At 37.8% G+C, this 17,074-nt stretch overlaps 1 protein-coding gene across 1 annotated transcript in view; it reads right to left on the bottom strand.

The window, feature by feature from the left end:
• Positions 1–17,074, bottom strand: part of SHQ1 (SHQ1, H/ACA ribonucleoprotein assembly factor) — a 95,511-nt gene that overhangs the window by 48,776 nt on the left and 29,661 nt on the right. Inside the window, exons 7-9 of the mRNA XM_043886521.1 lie at positions 14,554–14,708; positions 12,094–12,147; positions 9,592–9,715 (exon numbers count right to left, since the gene is read on the bottom strand). Of these exons, the coding sequence (XP_043742456.1) occupies positions 9,592–9,715; positions 12,094–12,147; positions 14,554–14,708 (333 nt within the window). The remainder of the gene's footprint in view (positions 1–9,591; positions 9,716–12,093; positions 12,148–14,553; positions 14,709–17,074) is intronic.

Raw genomic sequence — 17,074 nt, 5'->3', positions numbered from 1 at the left:
CTCTGTTTCTCCTAATGTTGAGGGACCTACTTTAATAGGAACCAACTATTTCAGGTCCAGGCTTCCAGCAATGCAGGAAGAGCAGGAGACACAGGTTCGATCACTGGGTTGGGAAGATCCCCTGGAGGAGGACATGGCAACCCTCTCCAGTATTCTTGCCTGGAAACCTCATGGACAGAGAAGTCTGGTAGGCAACGTCCATGGGGTCCCAAAAAGTCGGACATGACCGTATTGACTTATAGCAAGCAAGTTCAGGTCCATCTCATCCTATGGGGGAGAGAAACGTGACAGGATGCCCATCAATACTGGCCACAATTTGGGATGGAACGCAGCCAAAGACCTTGGCTCACTTGGATGGAGAGGGCTCTGCTCCAACCCCAAATACAGCTGATCTTTGAACAATGACAGGGTTAATCTAGCCTTTGTATCTACAGTTCCACCCCATCCACCAACCATGGACTGTGGGGCGCTACAGTATTTTCTACTGAAGAAAAAAATTCACCTGCAAGAGAACCCAAAAACGTCAGTCACTCAGCTGGGTCTGACTGTTTGTGACCCCAAGGACTGTAGCCCACCAGGCTCCTCTGTCCATGGAATTCTCCAGGAAAGAATACTGGAGTGGGTAGCCATTCCCTTTTCCAGGGGATCTTCCCGACCCAGGGATCAAACCTGGGTCTTCCGCACTGCAGACAGATTCTTTACTGTCTGAGCCCACCAGAGAAGCCCATAAGAGGACCTGCCCATGTTCAAAGTCAAGCTTGTTCAAGGGTCAACTTCATATGTACTTATAGCAAGGGGAGGCCAATTTTTTCTCTAAAGAGCCAGAGTGTAAATATTTTGCTTTGCAGGCCTCATGATCTGTTGCAACTACTCAACTCTGCCATTATATCACAAAAGCAGCCATAAACAACACCCCAGTGAACGAGGACTATGTTCTAATAAAGCTTCATTTATGGGCACTAAAGTTTGAAGTTCATATAATTTACATGTGTCATGAAATACTATTTTTGTTTTGATTTTTTTCAACATTTGAAGATGTTAAGATATTATCTTAAGGGACTATTTCTCCTTTGTATATTGTAAATACTTATATTTTTTACTTTTGTCTTATCATTCCTGTTACACAATAAACTCAAGAGCCAAAGCCAAGTCATTTATATCCTCATAATTCTTTCCTGATTCTCTTTTAACGTCTTGCACAGAGAAGGGATTTGATTTGTGTCTGCTGAATAAATATCTGCTTGCTTGTTATTTTTCAGTATTAATTCCTATTTAAAGGAACCCTAAATTGCAAAAATATAATTCTTCCATGATTTCCAGATAACATACAAGTATTTATTATTCAACATACTTCGTCTGGCCTTCCCTGGTGGCTCAGACAGTGAAGAATCCGCCTGCACTGTGGGAGACCTGGGTTCGATCCCTGGGTTGGGAAGATACCCTGGAGGAGGACATGGCAACCCACTCCAGTATTTTTTCCTGGAGAATCTCATGGACAGAGGAGCCTGGTGGACTACAGTCCATGGGGTCACAAAGAGTCAGACACAACTGAATGACTGAGCACAGCACAGCACATACTTCATCTAGGTCTCAGTATTACCATGCCACAGGACTTTCACTCTTTAGGGTAAATAAAATATTTTCTCTTTGTTCTCCCAAATTTGTCTTAAATGTATACATTTTTCTACTTTTATCCTCTTACTTAAAGAAAGTAAGTTTATAGTTACTTCCTTAAAAATTCAGGTCAATTAAAAAAAAATCTCAAAATTGACTTTAGATTTATTAAAAGAGGCACTAAACAGAATTTTTTTTAAGCCATAATATCAAACCGTGTAACTAACCTCCTGGGGTTCTTTTCCATTGCTCAGATCAGAAACTGTAGAAATTAACAAAAAATCTTATATAAATAGTATAGGAAATACCATGTAGATTTAAATGTAAATACATGTAGATTTAAATTTAAATACTTAAAAGATCAGCAGTGTATCTTGAACTATTACCCATCCATAAGATACTTTAAGTGATTTTTTGGGGGGAAGCTGATTAACCATAAGATCTTAATCAGTTATGGCAATTAAAAGCAATTTATTATTTGTAAACCATACAGGAAATGCTGCCCCCTAGAGAATATCTTAAGAGAACAAAGAACGCTTTATACAAATGGAACCCAGCAATTTCCAGGCGAGCAATCTAAAAAAATTTCAGTGATTAACAATATTTAATGATTAATAAGATACTTAGAGGAAACATGTGTCTGTGGAGTTGATCAGAATTTTATCTTCTTCCCTTTAATGTTCATGCTCATATACAATGTCCTTCCATATAAAAGTATATGTATAAACCTACAAATGCTGTGAGGATAAATAATACAGATAGGCAGTAAGAACGTGCCAATTTAAGATTAGGAACACAGATTTAGGCTCTGAGGAAGCAATGGAAGTAAAAGAAGTTCGCTCTGCCTGGTCAAAGAATCCCAGAAGAGCAAGGCAGAAGACTGACCGGCACGTGGGGACTTCCAGGGGAATCCTACACTCTCTTTCACACTTTCCAGCTGCAGTTCACACTTGTCAGGGCTCCAAAGTCCCTCCTTTCTTAGGCTGCTTGGCATGTAAGGAGGCAGTCAGCAAAAGCAGATACCAACACGACTTCAAATATCTGATCTGAATTCCATGCTATTGAAATTGACTGAAAGCATTACAGTTGTTCCATTCTTCAAAACGTTTTAACTGTGACAGGGAATTGACTAGGAAAGGAAAAGTTCAAGAACAATTTAGAATGAAGAGGGAAACAGAATTATCGTCTCCTAACTGGAGAGCAGGAGATTAAGTGATCATATTAGGGAAGCAGAAAAATCAATTCTGGAGACCAGTTGACTCAAGCAAAACTGTCAACTAATTTTAGAGGCTGCAGGGTAATAGTGAAGAAAAGAGAAACCTGGTGTGCTAAAGTCCATGGGGTCGCAAACAGTTGGACACGACTTAGCAACTGAACAACAAGGGCAAATCTCAGGGTCAGAAAGCCTATCATTTCCCAAGTTTCACCGATGAAACAGATGCTCATCTATGAACTGTCTCACGCCCCTCACTCACAATATTTAGAACACTTCCCTCCACCCTGCTATGCAATACTACCTGTCCTTCAAGTCCCAATTCAAATCTCCAATCCTGAATGAAGCTTTCTCTGATCCCTAACATAACATCACCTCTCCCTGTTTTGAAACCACTCACTCAGCATTTCCTGTAAGGTGCTTACCACTGTCTACTCTGTCTTTAATTTTGTGATGGACACCTTAGCTCCCTTATTCATGCAGATGCTCCCCAAATACAGTCCGTGAACCTAATTCAGCTTTCTGCTGCTCTTCATACGGGCACTTTGTACACAGTAAATAGCTTTATAGTAGGTACTGACAAAATATCTACTGAATGAATGAACACACTAACAATGAACACCCTAACCAATGAACAAGTACTTTATAGCAAGGGGAAACTGAGGAGGAGCTGAGAATCAGAAGTCAAACAAGGCAGAAGCTCCTCTCTGCAGGGAATGACATGTCATACATGACTTCAAGCTCAGCCAGTTTTCCTGGCTTTATATTTTCATCCACTGTATTTCTCCTTTGAACTACTTACTACAAAATGTTATTTTTTAAAAACCCGATAGCTGTGATATTCCAGAACCCCAATAGAATTTTAAGTTCTCCCAGTGCAAGTCATGTCCCACCTGCTTACTCCAAGATCTCCAGACCCAGCTCAGCATCCTCACATAGCAAGTGCTCAACAAATACTTGTTGAATAACCCTCAAAATCATTTCATATAAGGCCCATAAGAAAGAACAATTAAAAGGCTTAATAGTTCTTTCAAATGTCCATAATTGAGAACCCACAAAAATTAAGTACAGATAAATGTAAACACCAAAAACTAGTGGTTTTATCTTTCATCACAGCACTGTTTATAATTGCCAGGACAAGCAACCTAGATGCCCATCAGCAGACGAATGGATAAGAAAGCTGTGGTACATACACACAATGGAATATTACTCAGCCATTAAAAGAATACATTTGAATCAGTTCTAAGGAGATGGATCAAACTGGAGCCCATTATACAGAATGAAGTAAGCCAGAAAGATAAACACCAACACAGTATACTCATGCATATATATGGAATTTAAAACGATGGTTACGATAACCCTACATGCAAGACAGAAAAAGAGACACAGATGTATAGAACAGACTTCTGGACTCTATGGGAGAAGGCGAGGGTGGGATGATCTGAGAGAACAGCATCGAAACATGTATATTATCAAGTGTGAAACAGATCGCCAGTCCAGGTTGGATGCATGAGACAAGTGCTCGGGGCTGGTGCACTGGGATGACCCAGAGGGATGTGATGCGGAGGGAGGTGGGAGGGGGGTTCAGGATGGGGAACACATGTAAATCCATGGCTGACTCATGTCAATGTACGGCAAAAACCACTACAATACTGTAAAGTAATTAGCCTCCAACCAATAAAAATAAATGAAAAAAAAATTCAATAAAAAGAAGCTGGGAGCTCTCTGGTGGCCCAGTGGCTAAGACCTCGAGCTCCCAATGCAGGGGACCTGAGTTCGAGTCCTGCTTGGGGAACTAGATCCCACATGCTACAACTAGGATGCTGCACAGTCAAATTAATTAATTAAATATTTTTAAAAAGAAGCATTTGGATACTGGACTAAAGAGAAATGAAATGCTAAAAACAAACTCATCTTCCAGGTTGCATGAGGTCTCAGAGCTCACACAATACACTCGCCATAGTCCTGTTTCTTAACAACCATTTGCCTTAAAGGAAAAGCTCAGCCCTAAGCCATTTACTATGGCTCTTTTCTTTCACATGGATTGTGCTATTATATCTATTTACAGAAGAGGTTAGTAAAGCTGTCATTTCAGTCATTTCTGAAAAAGTGCTTAGCCCAGTAAGACTAATATGTAAGGGCTATTCATTACATGAAGCAATGCCAGCTTTTACTTGGTAACAATGACTAATTGCCAGAGGCTATTTCTCAGATGATAGTCTGCCCACAGAACTACCAGACATCAGATCTCAAATGTTCACAGAAGGGTAGGTTTCTTTTTAGACCTAAAAACAAAACAGAACCTGAAATAATAACTTCAAACATGCATTTTTACTAGCCAAAAATTTTATATAATGGTCTGAATAAAGAGTACTATGTTTTCTAAAAGATAGTGAATAAATTTAAACTGAAAACACAGATATATAGGGGTTAAGACTCTAGATTCTTTTTAAAAAATAACTTTTTATAAAGGAAGATCACAACATGTACAAAGAGAAAAAAACAGGGTGGTGAATCCCCAAGTACTCACTACCCAGCTTCAGCAAGGACCAACTCATGGCCAGCCTTGTCCCCTCCACACCCTCCCACGTTCCGCCAACCCACTGTGGATTACTGTAAAGTCAATCCCAGTTTCATAAAATGTCCTTTACTATAACTATTTCAACACTTCAAAGGGCGCAGACTTAAGAGTCAGGCAGACCCAGCGTCCAATCCAGGCTCCACCAACTCCTAGCTGAGTGAGCCGGGGCAACTGGACTGAACTTCCCTGAGACTGTTTTCTACCCGTGAGGTGGAGACTGACATCCCGACTTCTCAGGAAGCCAGTGTGGATGTAATGAGGAACTGAGCCTCGCGCTGGCACACAGGAAGGAGTCACCAAGGTGCTGTGGCCAGAACCACTACTGTGCTAGCACATTAAGACAGGACTCCGTGACTCATCTCCAGTGAGGCCCACAAAGGACAAAACAGATATCAAGTATTTCCACATTTTAAGAAGGGATGCTTAACCCTCTGTGCCAAACTAGTAAGACACTAGCAAAAAACCTGGTATGTCACCTCTGGACCAATATTCACCTCCGGGAATTTGAGGGTATCATGGGCCAGAAAATCTCTTCGGATAAAACTGTTGAGGTGCTATGGGATTTCTACCATCATTCACGAGGAAGGGAAAAAGCTGCTCTCCTATCTCTTGGTTTTTCTTGAACCAAGAGAAAGGGGACTTCTAAGGGGGGACCTTGAAGAGCATAAGATACCTGTCCTGGAAATCGTGGGGCACAAAGACTGTCGTCTGACCCAAAACTGATAAAAGGCCCCCATGGAAAAGCAGGAAGGAGCAGCCTGTGGCTGAGCAGAGAGTGGCTCTGGAAGCAAGCAAGGCTCCCGCAGCAGGCGAAGGGCCCCTCCCCACTGCTGGCTTCCCAACCTGAGGCAGGCCCAAGCCAGGGAAGGGAAGATTTATATTTTTAATCAAGTTCAAAGGGAACATTTTAAGTACTGAAATGAGACTTCTCTTATAATCTAAAGCAATATAAAAAGTTATAGAATATTTATCATATAGGATATATGTGTGTGATGTGATATTTAGAGGATATATATTCCATCCACAAGCAATAAAAGAAACACTCCACAGAAAGAGCTTGAAGTGGGAACAGGGAGAAAAAATTAATTTTTTTCCCTTTTACCCCTTGATGTTTAGCCCTTTCAATCTAACAGTTATATTATATGCTCAATAACCATACAAGAATGTGGGAGAAGAATAAAGAATGCCTTTAGAAAGATGAATGAAACAAAGATAGTAGAATAAACAGTAAGTTGTAAAAAAATGTATAATCAAGTACTCAACTAGGTCATTTATAAAAAGAATAAAATTCTTAAGACATACTAGAAAAACTTCTCTCTTTTAATTCCTTTTTATCATTGATTTTCAGTGAATAATGGCAGCTAAGTGATACTTCCATGAATGATTCTTCCTACTCTTCCCAAAAGAATGGAGGAGGAAGTAAAAATTGCCAAAGATACAGGAACAGAGGGGGAAAACATGGGATGATAACATGCCCCAAGATTACAGATTCAGACAGAGGAATTCCACATGCAAGGCCCTACGTTAAGCATTAAAATAATACTTGAAAGGACTAAGTAGGTTTTCTTCTCATAGGAATTTGAGCTATACACACAGCAACAGAAGAGATGAATATACAGTCTTCCAGGGGTGGGGAAGGTATAGCAGAGAGAATGTAAAATTGAAAACAGCCAAAGGCCCAGAGAAGAATTTTGTAGGGCCTCTGTGAAGTCAGGCAAAGCAAAATTCATGGCTGTTTAAAAACTTAGCTCTCAGTTAATCTGTAGATTCTGATACCAGCCTTCCTTCCTTGGTTTCGAAAGCGTGTTTCACATAAGATTTGCATTTCTTCTGGGGAAAGAGTTATTCATTACTTTCAACTATGAAAGCATGACACTGACCTTCAGAATAAAAGTGTGATGGCTTTTCTGATTATAAGCAGGCACGAATTCATTCTTGGAAAATGTTAAATGCCAAACTAGCGCTACCTGCAGTTAAAACTATAAGGTGTCTAAACAACTGAGACTCTTCAGTGGTATTAATGGCATCCTGGTGTCATCCAGCTGTATAAACAAAGGTGTCAACCCTCATCCAGAGCTTGCCATCCCCATAGTTTAGGGCATGAACTCTAGACAACCTAACTCTGTTTCAGCACTAACTAGCCACAACCCAAACAAGCCACAGAACATACTGTGCGTGGTTTATACGGGGTTGGGATTCATTTTCAGCATGCTACCTCGGGTTTTCTGTTGCTATCACAACACAGCTGATAAGCCTTTTTTTGTAGATAGATAATGATGGAAACTTAAGTCTAAATTTTCAATTCCAACCTACTAAAACCGTTTGAGGAACTGACTACAGTGGAAGTCAAGGCAATCAAATTTATTTTTGGTTATGAATCACACAACTGATTACTTTTCAAATAAAAACCCAGAGAACTAGATTGTTTCCCAGAATAAAATAACAAGACGGTGTGTGTGTGTGTGTGTGTGTGTGTGTGTGCGCACACATGCACGCTCATCCGTGCATGTGCACACGCACGTGGGGGTTTTGCAAGTTTTCCATCTCAAAGCCATGAAATAACAAGAAAGTCACAACTGCATTCTCACTGTTTAAATCTATGAATAATGTGCAGATAATCTAGCATGACTTAAATAAGAAATTTAACTGTGACAGGTACTCAAATTCAACAATCAATCATTTATAATAGACTGACTTTTCAAGATAATTTTTGCAGTTAAAAAAAAAAATATCTTGGGGACTTGCCTGGAGGTCCAGTGGTTAACACTCGCCTTCCAATGAAGGCAGCATGGTCAGGGAGCTAGGACCCCACATTCCTCAGGGCCAAAACACCAAAACATAAAACAAGAGCAATACTGTAACAATTTCAACAAAGACTTTAAAAATGGTCCACACCAAAAATATCTTTAAAAAATATATCTTAGAAGGTAAAAAGAAAGAATATAAAAAAAAAAACCCCAAAGCAATGTGTTTCCCCTTGTTAAAGAAGACAGATTCCTCAAAGGCAGTAGCTCTTCTGTTTTATAATCAACAATCCTTTAAAATAAAATACTGCTAGTCTAAACCAATAGGATGAATTAAAAAAGATATTTCATTTAACTATGATTCATTTTTATGATTATTATCCAGTTTAAAAGAATCTACTTCAAACATGACTTTTCCCCGCAGGGCAGGAAAACTATGGGTCACACACAAGTCAAAGAAAAACCTAGATAAATCCTAGGAGGGAGAAAACATTACAGATGTGATTATTCCCATTAGGCCTAATGATATAAAGGAAGGAACTTCTTCCTTTCTCCTTCTTAACCTCAAGTCTGAAAACTAAACCTCCAGAAGCACTGTTATCTAAAGACAAAGAAATGATGAGACTCCCTAAAAAATATATATATAAGAAATGACCATAAAGTATACCAAGTGAGTTTTAATAAAAATGTGCCAGAACTAATACATACAAATGGATGTTGTCCCCTTAAAAAAGTCATTACCTTGGAAATTATATACTTAATCCAGTGATGCTGTTATAGGCACTTTGGAATTTGTTTCAGGGCTTAGAATTTTCCACATCCTTAAAAATAGCAAACATTTGTCTTTTGGGGTTTGTTTTAGCAATAATCAAGTAACCAGAGTAGCTGAACTTTCTCTGAAAACCTTTCCTGATCTGCCAAATCCAGGTTCTGTGCCCCTCCTAGGATGAATGTCCTTCCTCCAACAGAGAACTTTTCACTCAGCGCTGGAATTGCTTACTTACTTACCATCAGTCACCTTGGCAAAACTGTAAACCTCACAGGAGCAGGGAACTTATTTATTATTTTACTCAAACCCTAAAATAATGCCTAGAAAATTACAGGCATCTGTATGATACAGAAATACTGAATGATACAATCTACTAAATACAAGATGCTTTGGAACACTGTCTGTATTTACCTTCCCCACTTCTCTCTGAAAAGAGTACCACACCTGTCTGTATGATTATATACCTATATAGAAGGACAACTACTTTATTTTTTTTCATTTATTTTTATTAATTACTTTATATAATACCTGAGAGGAAGAGTGTTTGGACTGGATGATTTTCATTACTTATTTTTGTAAAGGAAGAAAAGCAAAAATCAATGACTACATCCTCACAGACTAAAAACATTTAACTTTTACTCTTAAATTTGCAAGCATAATAACATCTTACCTAGCTGCAATATCTTTATAGTGTCTCTGTAGGCTTTCATCACCAGCTTAAAATGGCGGTACAGTGGATAACACAAAACTCTTCTTCCAAAAGACACCAGGATTTCATGAACATTAGTCCAAGTCTGTGAAGTATCATTTACATGAATAATCATTTCCATATTACACAAAACAAAAGCACACAACAAAATGTAAAACTATTCTCAATTAAAAACCAAGTCTGAGTCAACATGAAGCCAAGTGGAAGATAAACACAGTGCCAAGCAGTGAGACTCTTTCTGTAAACTTACAATAAAATTTTTATCTCAGTCTTTGTAATTTCTCATACTTTATCAACATATGACAAGTGCTCCTTAAAAATCACATTCATAGCAGGGAAGTTTTTAAAAGTCTTTTAAGAACTACCACTATGAATGTAAAACACATGGTACTAACAAAATACAGATGCACATAAAATGCATTTTAAATGATACATGTTTCATGTTTTTGTCCTTTAGGACCATTCGAGATAATACAGATGAAAAATACAGAACTCTTTAGTGCAATGTGTTCACAGTTCCCCTCTTTCCTCTCTCTGTTTTTCTGCTTTGGGCATGAGTAATATATGGCATTTACTTCAGTAATTTACTTTCACTTATCAAAGAGAAAACTCATTTCTGTAAAGAGGCTTTATCTTGAATGGTATCAAACTGATGCCATCAGCAATGTAAAACTTACTGAAAACACATTTTCTACAAAATTGTTTTTTAATTGGGTTTTAATTTAAAATGTATAGAAAATGTTAACCTGCAAATAAAACTTAACATATAAAATTAAAGGCGTATACAACATTTCCATGTATATGCACCTTTAATAAATGAGTGGTCTGATTAAGAATACTGAGTACTCAACAAAGAATAGTTGATATAATATAAAAAACAATGATGAACTTCTAAAAAATTCTGGCAAAAACTAAATACTTATAAAAGTTTGACAGAGCTGGTTACATGTATGACAATAGTAAATTATCTAAAAAACAAAATGTCAAAATCAAATCATAAATAGATGAATTTTTCATGCAGATTTTAATAACTAACTATGAAATGATCTAGTCACCAACTATTTTGTTTTCAATATTGGAATAATTACTGTGAGTATTACAAAAGCCAATTTATCTATTATATGCTGATCGTAGAAATACACAGAATCCAAGAGAAGTCCAGAGAAAAGCACTTTTCCATCTTAAATATGCATATTTAAGAGATCTTGCTATAGCATCTAGCTCAGAGGGTCTGCTCTGGGACTCTGTCTTTTCAACAAGCTCCCAGCAGAGGATACTGGTCAGGCAGCTGGTTCATGGACATTCTTGGAGTAGCAAGATTCTCTGCTCAAGTTCCTGCTTACATCTTACCTATTATTTGAACAGATGTAGGGTATTTTGGAAGTTTGGGGACAATGTCTGTTATGGGAAGATGTATGCCAATATATGCCAACTTACTTACAGGCCTTGTCTATTATTTGAACAAAGTGATGCCACAAAACAACTTTGATTTTCCAACTGAAAATATACACTATTTAGAATTCAAACTGGGGAAAAAAAACAAACAGAAACAAAACTAGTTGCCTTAATAAACGATGCAGTTATCAATTGTTTAAATAAACACTTTTTTAAAGCTTCTGTTTTGATGGACAACAGCATGTTCGAAACTAGTAAATTTAAAGACACCATCCTTTGCATTTTTGGTGAAATATGCACAGCTGCTTTCTAGAAAACAGACACAAAAACAATTATGACTATACTAGAAGAGTTATGAGATCTAAACATACTAATTGTAGAACCTAGGATACATTATTTAAGCTATATGACCTATGTTTCTTCACCTATAAAACACCAGTAATACTTATCTCACAGACTTACTGAAAGGAATAGGTGAAGTAATATACATAAAAGGCTTAGCACAGTCTCTGGTGGTACGTGACAGTTAACAGTATTATCACCTAGGTTTGCTGCCTGCCTTTGAGCTCTGTGCCCCAATATATGCCAACTTACATACAGGTCTCAAACTTGACCCAGCATCTTCCCACAAAAGAAAATGTCCCCATCACTCCTTCAAACTTCAAAGATACCCTACACCCAGCCTTATTTATGTACTATGATTAGAGTAAGAGTAACATAAAACCAGAATTTTATTAAAAAACATGGGGGAAAAAAACTAGTACAATAAAGTTACCACTTTCCAGTCCAGGTTCAATGCATGAGATAGGGCACTCAGGGCCGGTGCACTGGGATGGCCCTGAGGGAAGGCATGGGGAGGGGGGCTCAGGATGGGGGACACATGTATGATTCATGTCAATGTATGGCAAAAACCACTACAATACTGTAAAGCAATTAGCCTCCAATTAAAATAAATTAATTAATTTGCAAAAAAATTCAAGGAATTGCAGAAATTACAAATGAACTAATAACAACAAAATATAACTCTTGAAGAAACAAAATCTAAACAACTGCAACTGAAAATCGTACCTCAAACCAGCACAGTGTTGGACTCAATTTTCTGATATTCCATGCAGATTCAACCTTTATTTGTTATGAAGAAAAGGACAGTGTCATATGATAGCTAAAGTCATTTAGAAAGAAAACAACTATATCCACTTATTCAACTAGTATATGAATAGTATTGACATATGTAAAACCTAAGAAGTGTCTATGGCTTTACTGATGTCAAGGTGATCAAAGGCCAAGTCTCTACTTTCTTCAGAATTTTATAAAGTAAAGCTTTTGCACTGATAAGAGTACCAGAATACAAGAGCACATAAGCAAAGGCTTTGAAACTAAAGAAAAGCAATGCATGCTCAATTTCTGTCCTTCTCAACTAGGTTACTTACCTCTCAAATATTTCATAAATAATCTACCAAAGACTCAAAGATAATGTTAAAGTACTCTCTGTGGCATTTAAAAAGCTGCTCAAGAATCTGGCCTTTCAGAGAAGGTCTGCAAGAATAAGTACATTCTAGAGAAGACCTTGAAGTTGCAAGACTTCGTGATTTCAAATATATGAATCTAAGAATGAAAAATGCAAAATTTTATTGAGTATAACTAAACACTCTCACTCATCTTCTCAAGAAATATGAAGCTATTTTTTCCATCAAAGAAAACATTTTCTCTGACTATGGTATTCCAAAAAGATGAGTGGAACAAAATCCATTTTCAGTTACAGTATGCACTTAATACACTCATTAATATTCATTTTGGAGTCAAATACAAATCTCAAAAGTCACCTTTGAAATTTTCAGAATCCCAACAGCAAAAAAACTTGACACATATCAAATCCTTATCCCAATATTATGCTAACACTATGATGTTAAGTAGGTGAGAAAAGCAGGTTAAATAATAGTACATACATTAAAACCCAGTATAAATACATATGTGCAATGAAAGAAGCCAAGAAGAGAAACATTTCCTTGTAACAATGGCTACCTTTGATAGCTGAGATGACAGGAAATTTTAATTATTTTCTTCCTGTATTTTCCTTTACAATGATATGAATTATTTGTGTAATTTAAAAAGAAGGATGGGGGAGGCATACGATAGGGGTAGGAGATGAACTACTATGTACAAAATAAATAAGAAAAAAAAAAAAATAAGATACAAGAATACAGTATACAGCACAGGGAAATATAGCCAATACTTTATAATAACTTTGAAAGGAGTAAAATATATAAAAATACTGAATCACTGAAATATTGTCAATCAACTTTATGCCAATTTAAAGAAATTTTTTTAATTTAATAAATAAATAAAAAACAGGGAAGCATATGTACACCTCAAGTATAACCCCTTGAGCAAAAATTATTATCAACAGATACAGGGACATATTAACTAGAAAGATTTTTTTCTGGCTTTCCAGCCTTTTTTAAAAACATATATATACTATCAGTGAAATAGGTGAGAAAGAAATTCAGCTCTTCATTTATAGAATCAAGTGTGGTATAAGAAGAGATACATTACAACTGTATATATATATATATTTTTTTTTTACAATTATATATATTTTTTAAAGATCATTTAAAAAGGTAAGATCATCCTTACTTTACATAAGGATTTACTTTTGCAATAGGATTTCACTGAATAGCAAAAAGATAAAATTCAGGTTTTCAAAATGTGATTTACGTACAATTTTTCAGAAGTACAAATACTATTTAAATTGAGGGACATCTGCAGATAAACGCTCATATTCCTTTTTGCACAAAATACCATACCTTACATCTGTCAATACACAGCTCAGAGAAAGACTAGAAATGAGCATGGTAAAGTTTACCCCTTTCCAATGTCAGGTGTCATGTGGCAACAGCTGTCTCGTTTGGTCACTTCATCTCCTAAAAGAGATGACAGCCCAGGATATCCTTCTCCCTACCTTTCAGCTTTACTTCCCCACTCTGCTATTGAGTGAGACTAATGCCAAGAGAGAAGGAAAAAAAGACTAAATAAAAGCATTATGCTGGGGCTTCCATGGTGGCTCAGCGCGTAAGAATCCGCCTCCCAATGCAGGGGACACAGGTTCGATTCCTGGTCCGGGGAGATCCCACACGTCTTGAGCAACTCAGCCCATTGGTCACAACTACTGAGCCTGTGCTCTCGAGCCCGCAAGCCACAACTACTGAGCCCACGCACCCTGGAACCTGTGCTCCAAAATAAGAGGTCACTCCAATGAAAAGGCTGCACACCTCAACTAGAGAGTAGCCCCTGCTTGCCACAACTAGAGAAACGCTTGCACAGCAACGAGACCCAGCACAATCAAAAATAAATAAATAAATACATCTTTAAAAAGCATCATGCTTTCATGCTGGTATCCATCACCAACACACCTGTGTACCTCAGTTCGGAGTGCCCCTAAATAAACACGACTGGTCTCACTCATGACCTTAATACAGTTTACTCTGCACGACGGTCTATGCCAATGTTCACAGACACACACACACTTACATTCCGCTCTCCTTCCGTGACACGGGTCTCATAGCAATATGCCAGAAGGATGTCAGTCAAGCTGTAGTACACCTGCCGATGGGCTCTCTTGTCCAGCAGGTAAGATTTATTAACAAATTTTCGCAGCTGATATTTCTCCTCTTCAGAAAAAGACACTAGAAGAAAATGCATTTAAAACTTAGATGTTCCACTCTGTTTGGTAAAACCCCCACTGCAGACAGATTTGTCAAAATTAGAACTTTAATTATAGAAACTGAAATAAAAATTATTAAACTCTGGACATGGAAACAACTTTTTAATTAGACTTCACAATTTTTTAAAGAGCTATGTATTTGTTCAAATTCTAGTAGGGCTAAAAAAAGAAAAAAAAATGTCTAAACAATATCTATTCCTTATTTCCAGACCCCTCCCACACACTGGCTTTTTTTTTTTTTTGCTACACAGTTCTGTACTCAAGACAGCTAAATGACAGATTTCTTGACTTTAAAAATAAGACAATTACGTTTTGATAACAGGAAACATGTGAAACACTCTGTAAATATTATTTACTTTGAAAGTTCTATACAAAGAAATGGAAGTATTCCCGTGTATTAGTCAATTTTAAGGGCATAGTATTTTTAAAATATCACTTATACCAAGTTTTACATAAATATGCAAATTTGATTATACCACACATACTAGACTGGTTGTTAGAGGATGTTTCCTTTTCTTCTGCTTGGCACCCTCTATCCTCATCAATAACTTTTTCCATGTTAAAAAAATCTAGTATACATCACTTTGTATTTTTCTTTACAACCATAAAGACACACAAACATGTATACAAGGGAGTTGATACCCTTTTCTCCCCAGAAAATTAGATTATTTTTTTCCATCTAGCCAGTCTCACTCAACGACACCTCCAGGAAATCTCCCCAAGTCACTTGGTACTTAGCTAACTTTGTGAAGGAGTAGAATATTCCACAGAGAAGGCAATTGCAACCCACTCCAGTACTCTTGCCTGGGAAATCCCATGGATGGAGGAACCTGGTAGGCAACAGTCATGGGGTCGCGAGGAGTCAAGACACTACTGAGCGACTTCACTTTCACTTTTCACTTTCATGCATTGGACAAGGAAATGGCAACCCACTCCAGTATTCTCGCCTGGAGAATCCCAGGGACGGGAGCCTGGTGGGCTGCCGTCTATGGGGTCACACAGAGTCGGACACGACTGATGTGACTTAGCAGCAGAATATTCCATGGTGTAGCATGCTCTATCCAACCACTCCCCCTACTGATGGGCATTCACGCTGCTTCCAACTTGATGCCACTGCTAATGATGCTGCAGTAAATGCCATAACATACGTCACTGGACACTGCAGGCCTTATTTCCATAAAACAGATCCCTAACAGTAGACTTACTGGGTCAAAAAATTTATCTGTTTTTGAGAGATACTTTATCTAAGGGCTACATCTCTCCTTTGTAATGGTCATGGACAGAAGTTCCCTTCCCTAAGCATATCTCTTGCTTGCTCCCAGCCATAAATGCTTTTTTAAAAACCACTTTGAATTTAATGGATATGAAAATGAAAGGACTGTGGTAAGAAAAATTCTAAAATGACCAATAAGACATCATTTGAGTGTGGGCAGGAACTGTGACTTGCTTCTATTCAAAAGAATATGGCAAAAGTGATAGGACAGTTACTGTTACAATTATTATGTCTATGTTCTGATATTGGTGGAGACTCTCCTGCTAATCGCCTATTGTGAAGAAATAAGACGTCATGTCATGAGGGGGCCACGTGGCAGGGAACTGTGGGATCCTCTAATATCTAAGAGTGATGCCCTGGCTGATAGCCAGCAAGAAACACCGGGGTCTCAGTTCTATAGTCGCAGGAATCAAGTTCTGCCAACCATCATGTGAGCTTAGAAAAGAACTCTGAGCTTCAAAAAGGAATACAGCTGCTAACACCAATTTTTTGAAAATGAAAAGATGGCCATATTTGTCTACAGCCTTCCAAGACCCCAAGCAGAGGACCCCACCTCAGCTTCTAAGCATCTAGATATACCGTTAAGCACTTAGATGTATTATTACCTCTAAGTCAGTGTCACCAATCTCTTCCCTTACAAATTAATTCTTCATTTTCCTTACGTTCCCCATCAGAAGACCACTTTCAAATTCACTTTAAAAGTTGTTCAGCTCAGTCATGAGGAACATTTAGCTTCCAGTGCCAGTGAATATCAAAGTAATGCCAAAATAACTTTGAAGCCTTTTTTCCAGGTTTCAGAATTGTCCATTATATGCAGGTCAAGACAGGCTAAACTGCTGTAACAGACAGACCCAAAATACACTGGCTTCAGTAAGACAGAAGCTTCTCTCTCACCCTACTACTCGGAGTGAACAGTCCAGGACAGGTGGGTATCAGGGTCTCCATACCTGTCTCCTGACCCATGAAAACAGCCAAATTAGACCTCTGTTTCTGATCTGTAGTAACTTGGAATGCAACGAGAGGAAACTAATACAGTGACATATCACTGTTACTTC

Source organism: Cervus elaphus, chromosome 24 (assembly GCF_910594005.1).
Source record: "Cervus elaphus chromosome 24, mCerEla1.1, whole genome shotgun sequence".
NCBI classification, from domain to species: domain Eukaryota; kingdom Metazoa; phylum Chordata; class Mammalia; order Artiodactyla; family Cervidae; genus Cervus; species Cervus elaphus.
The sequence above is the reverse complement of the archived record's forward strand: the minus strand, read 5'-3'. Positions and strand labels throughout refer to the sequence as shown.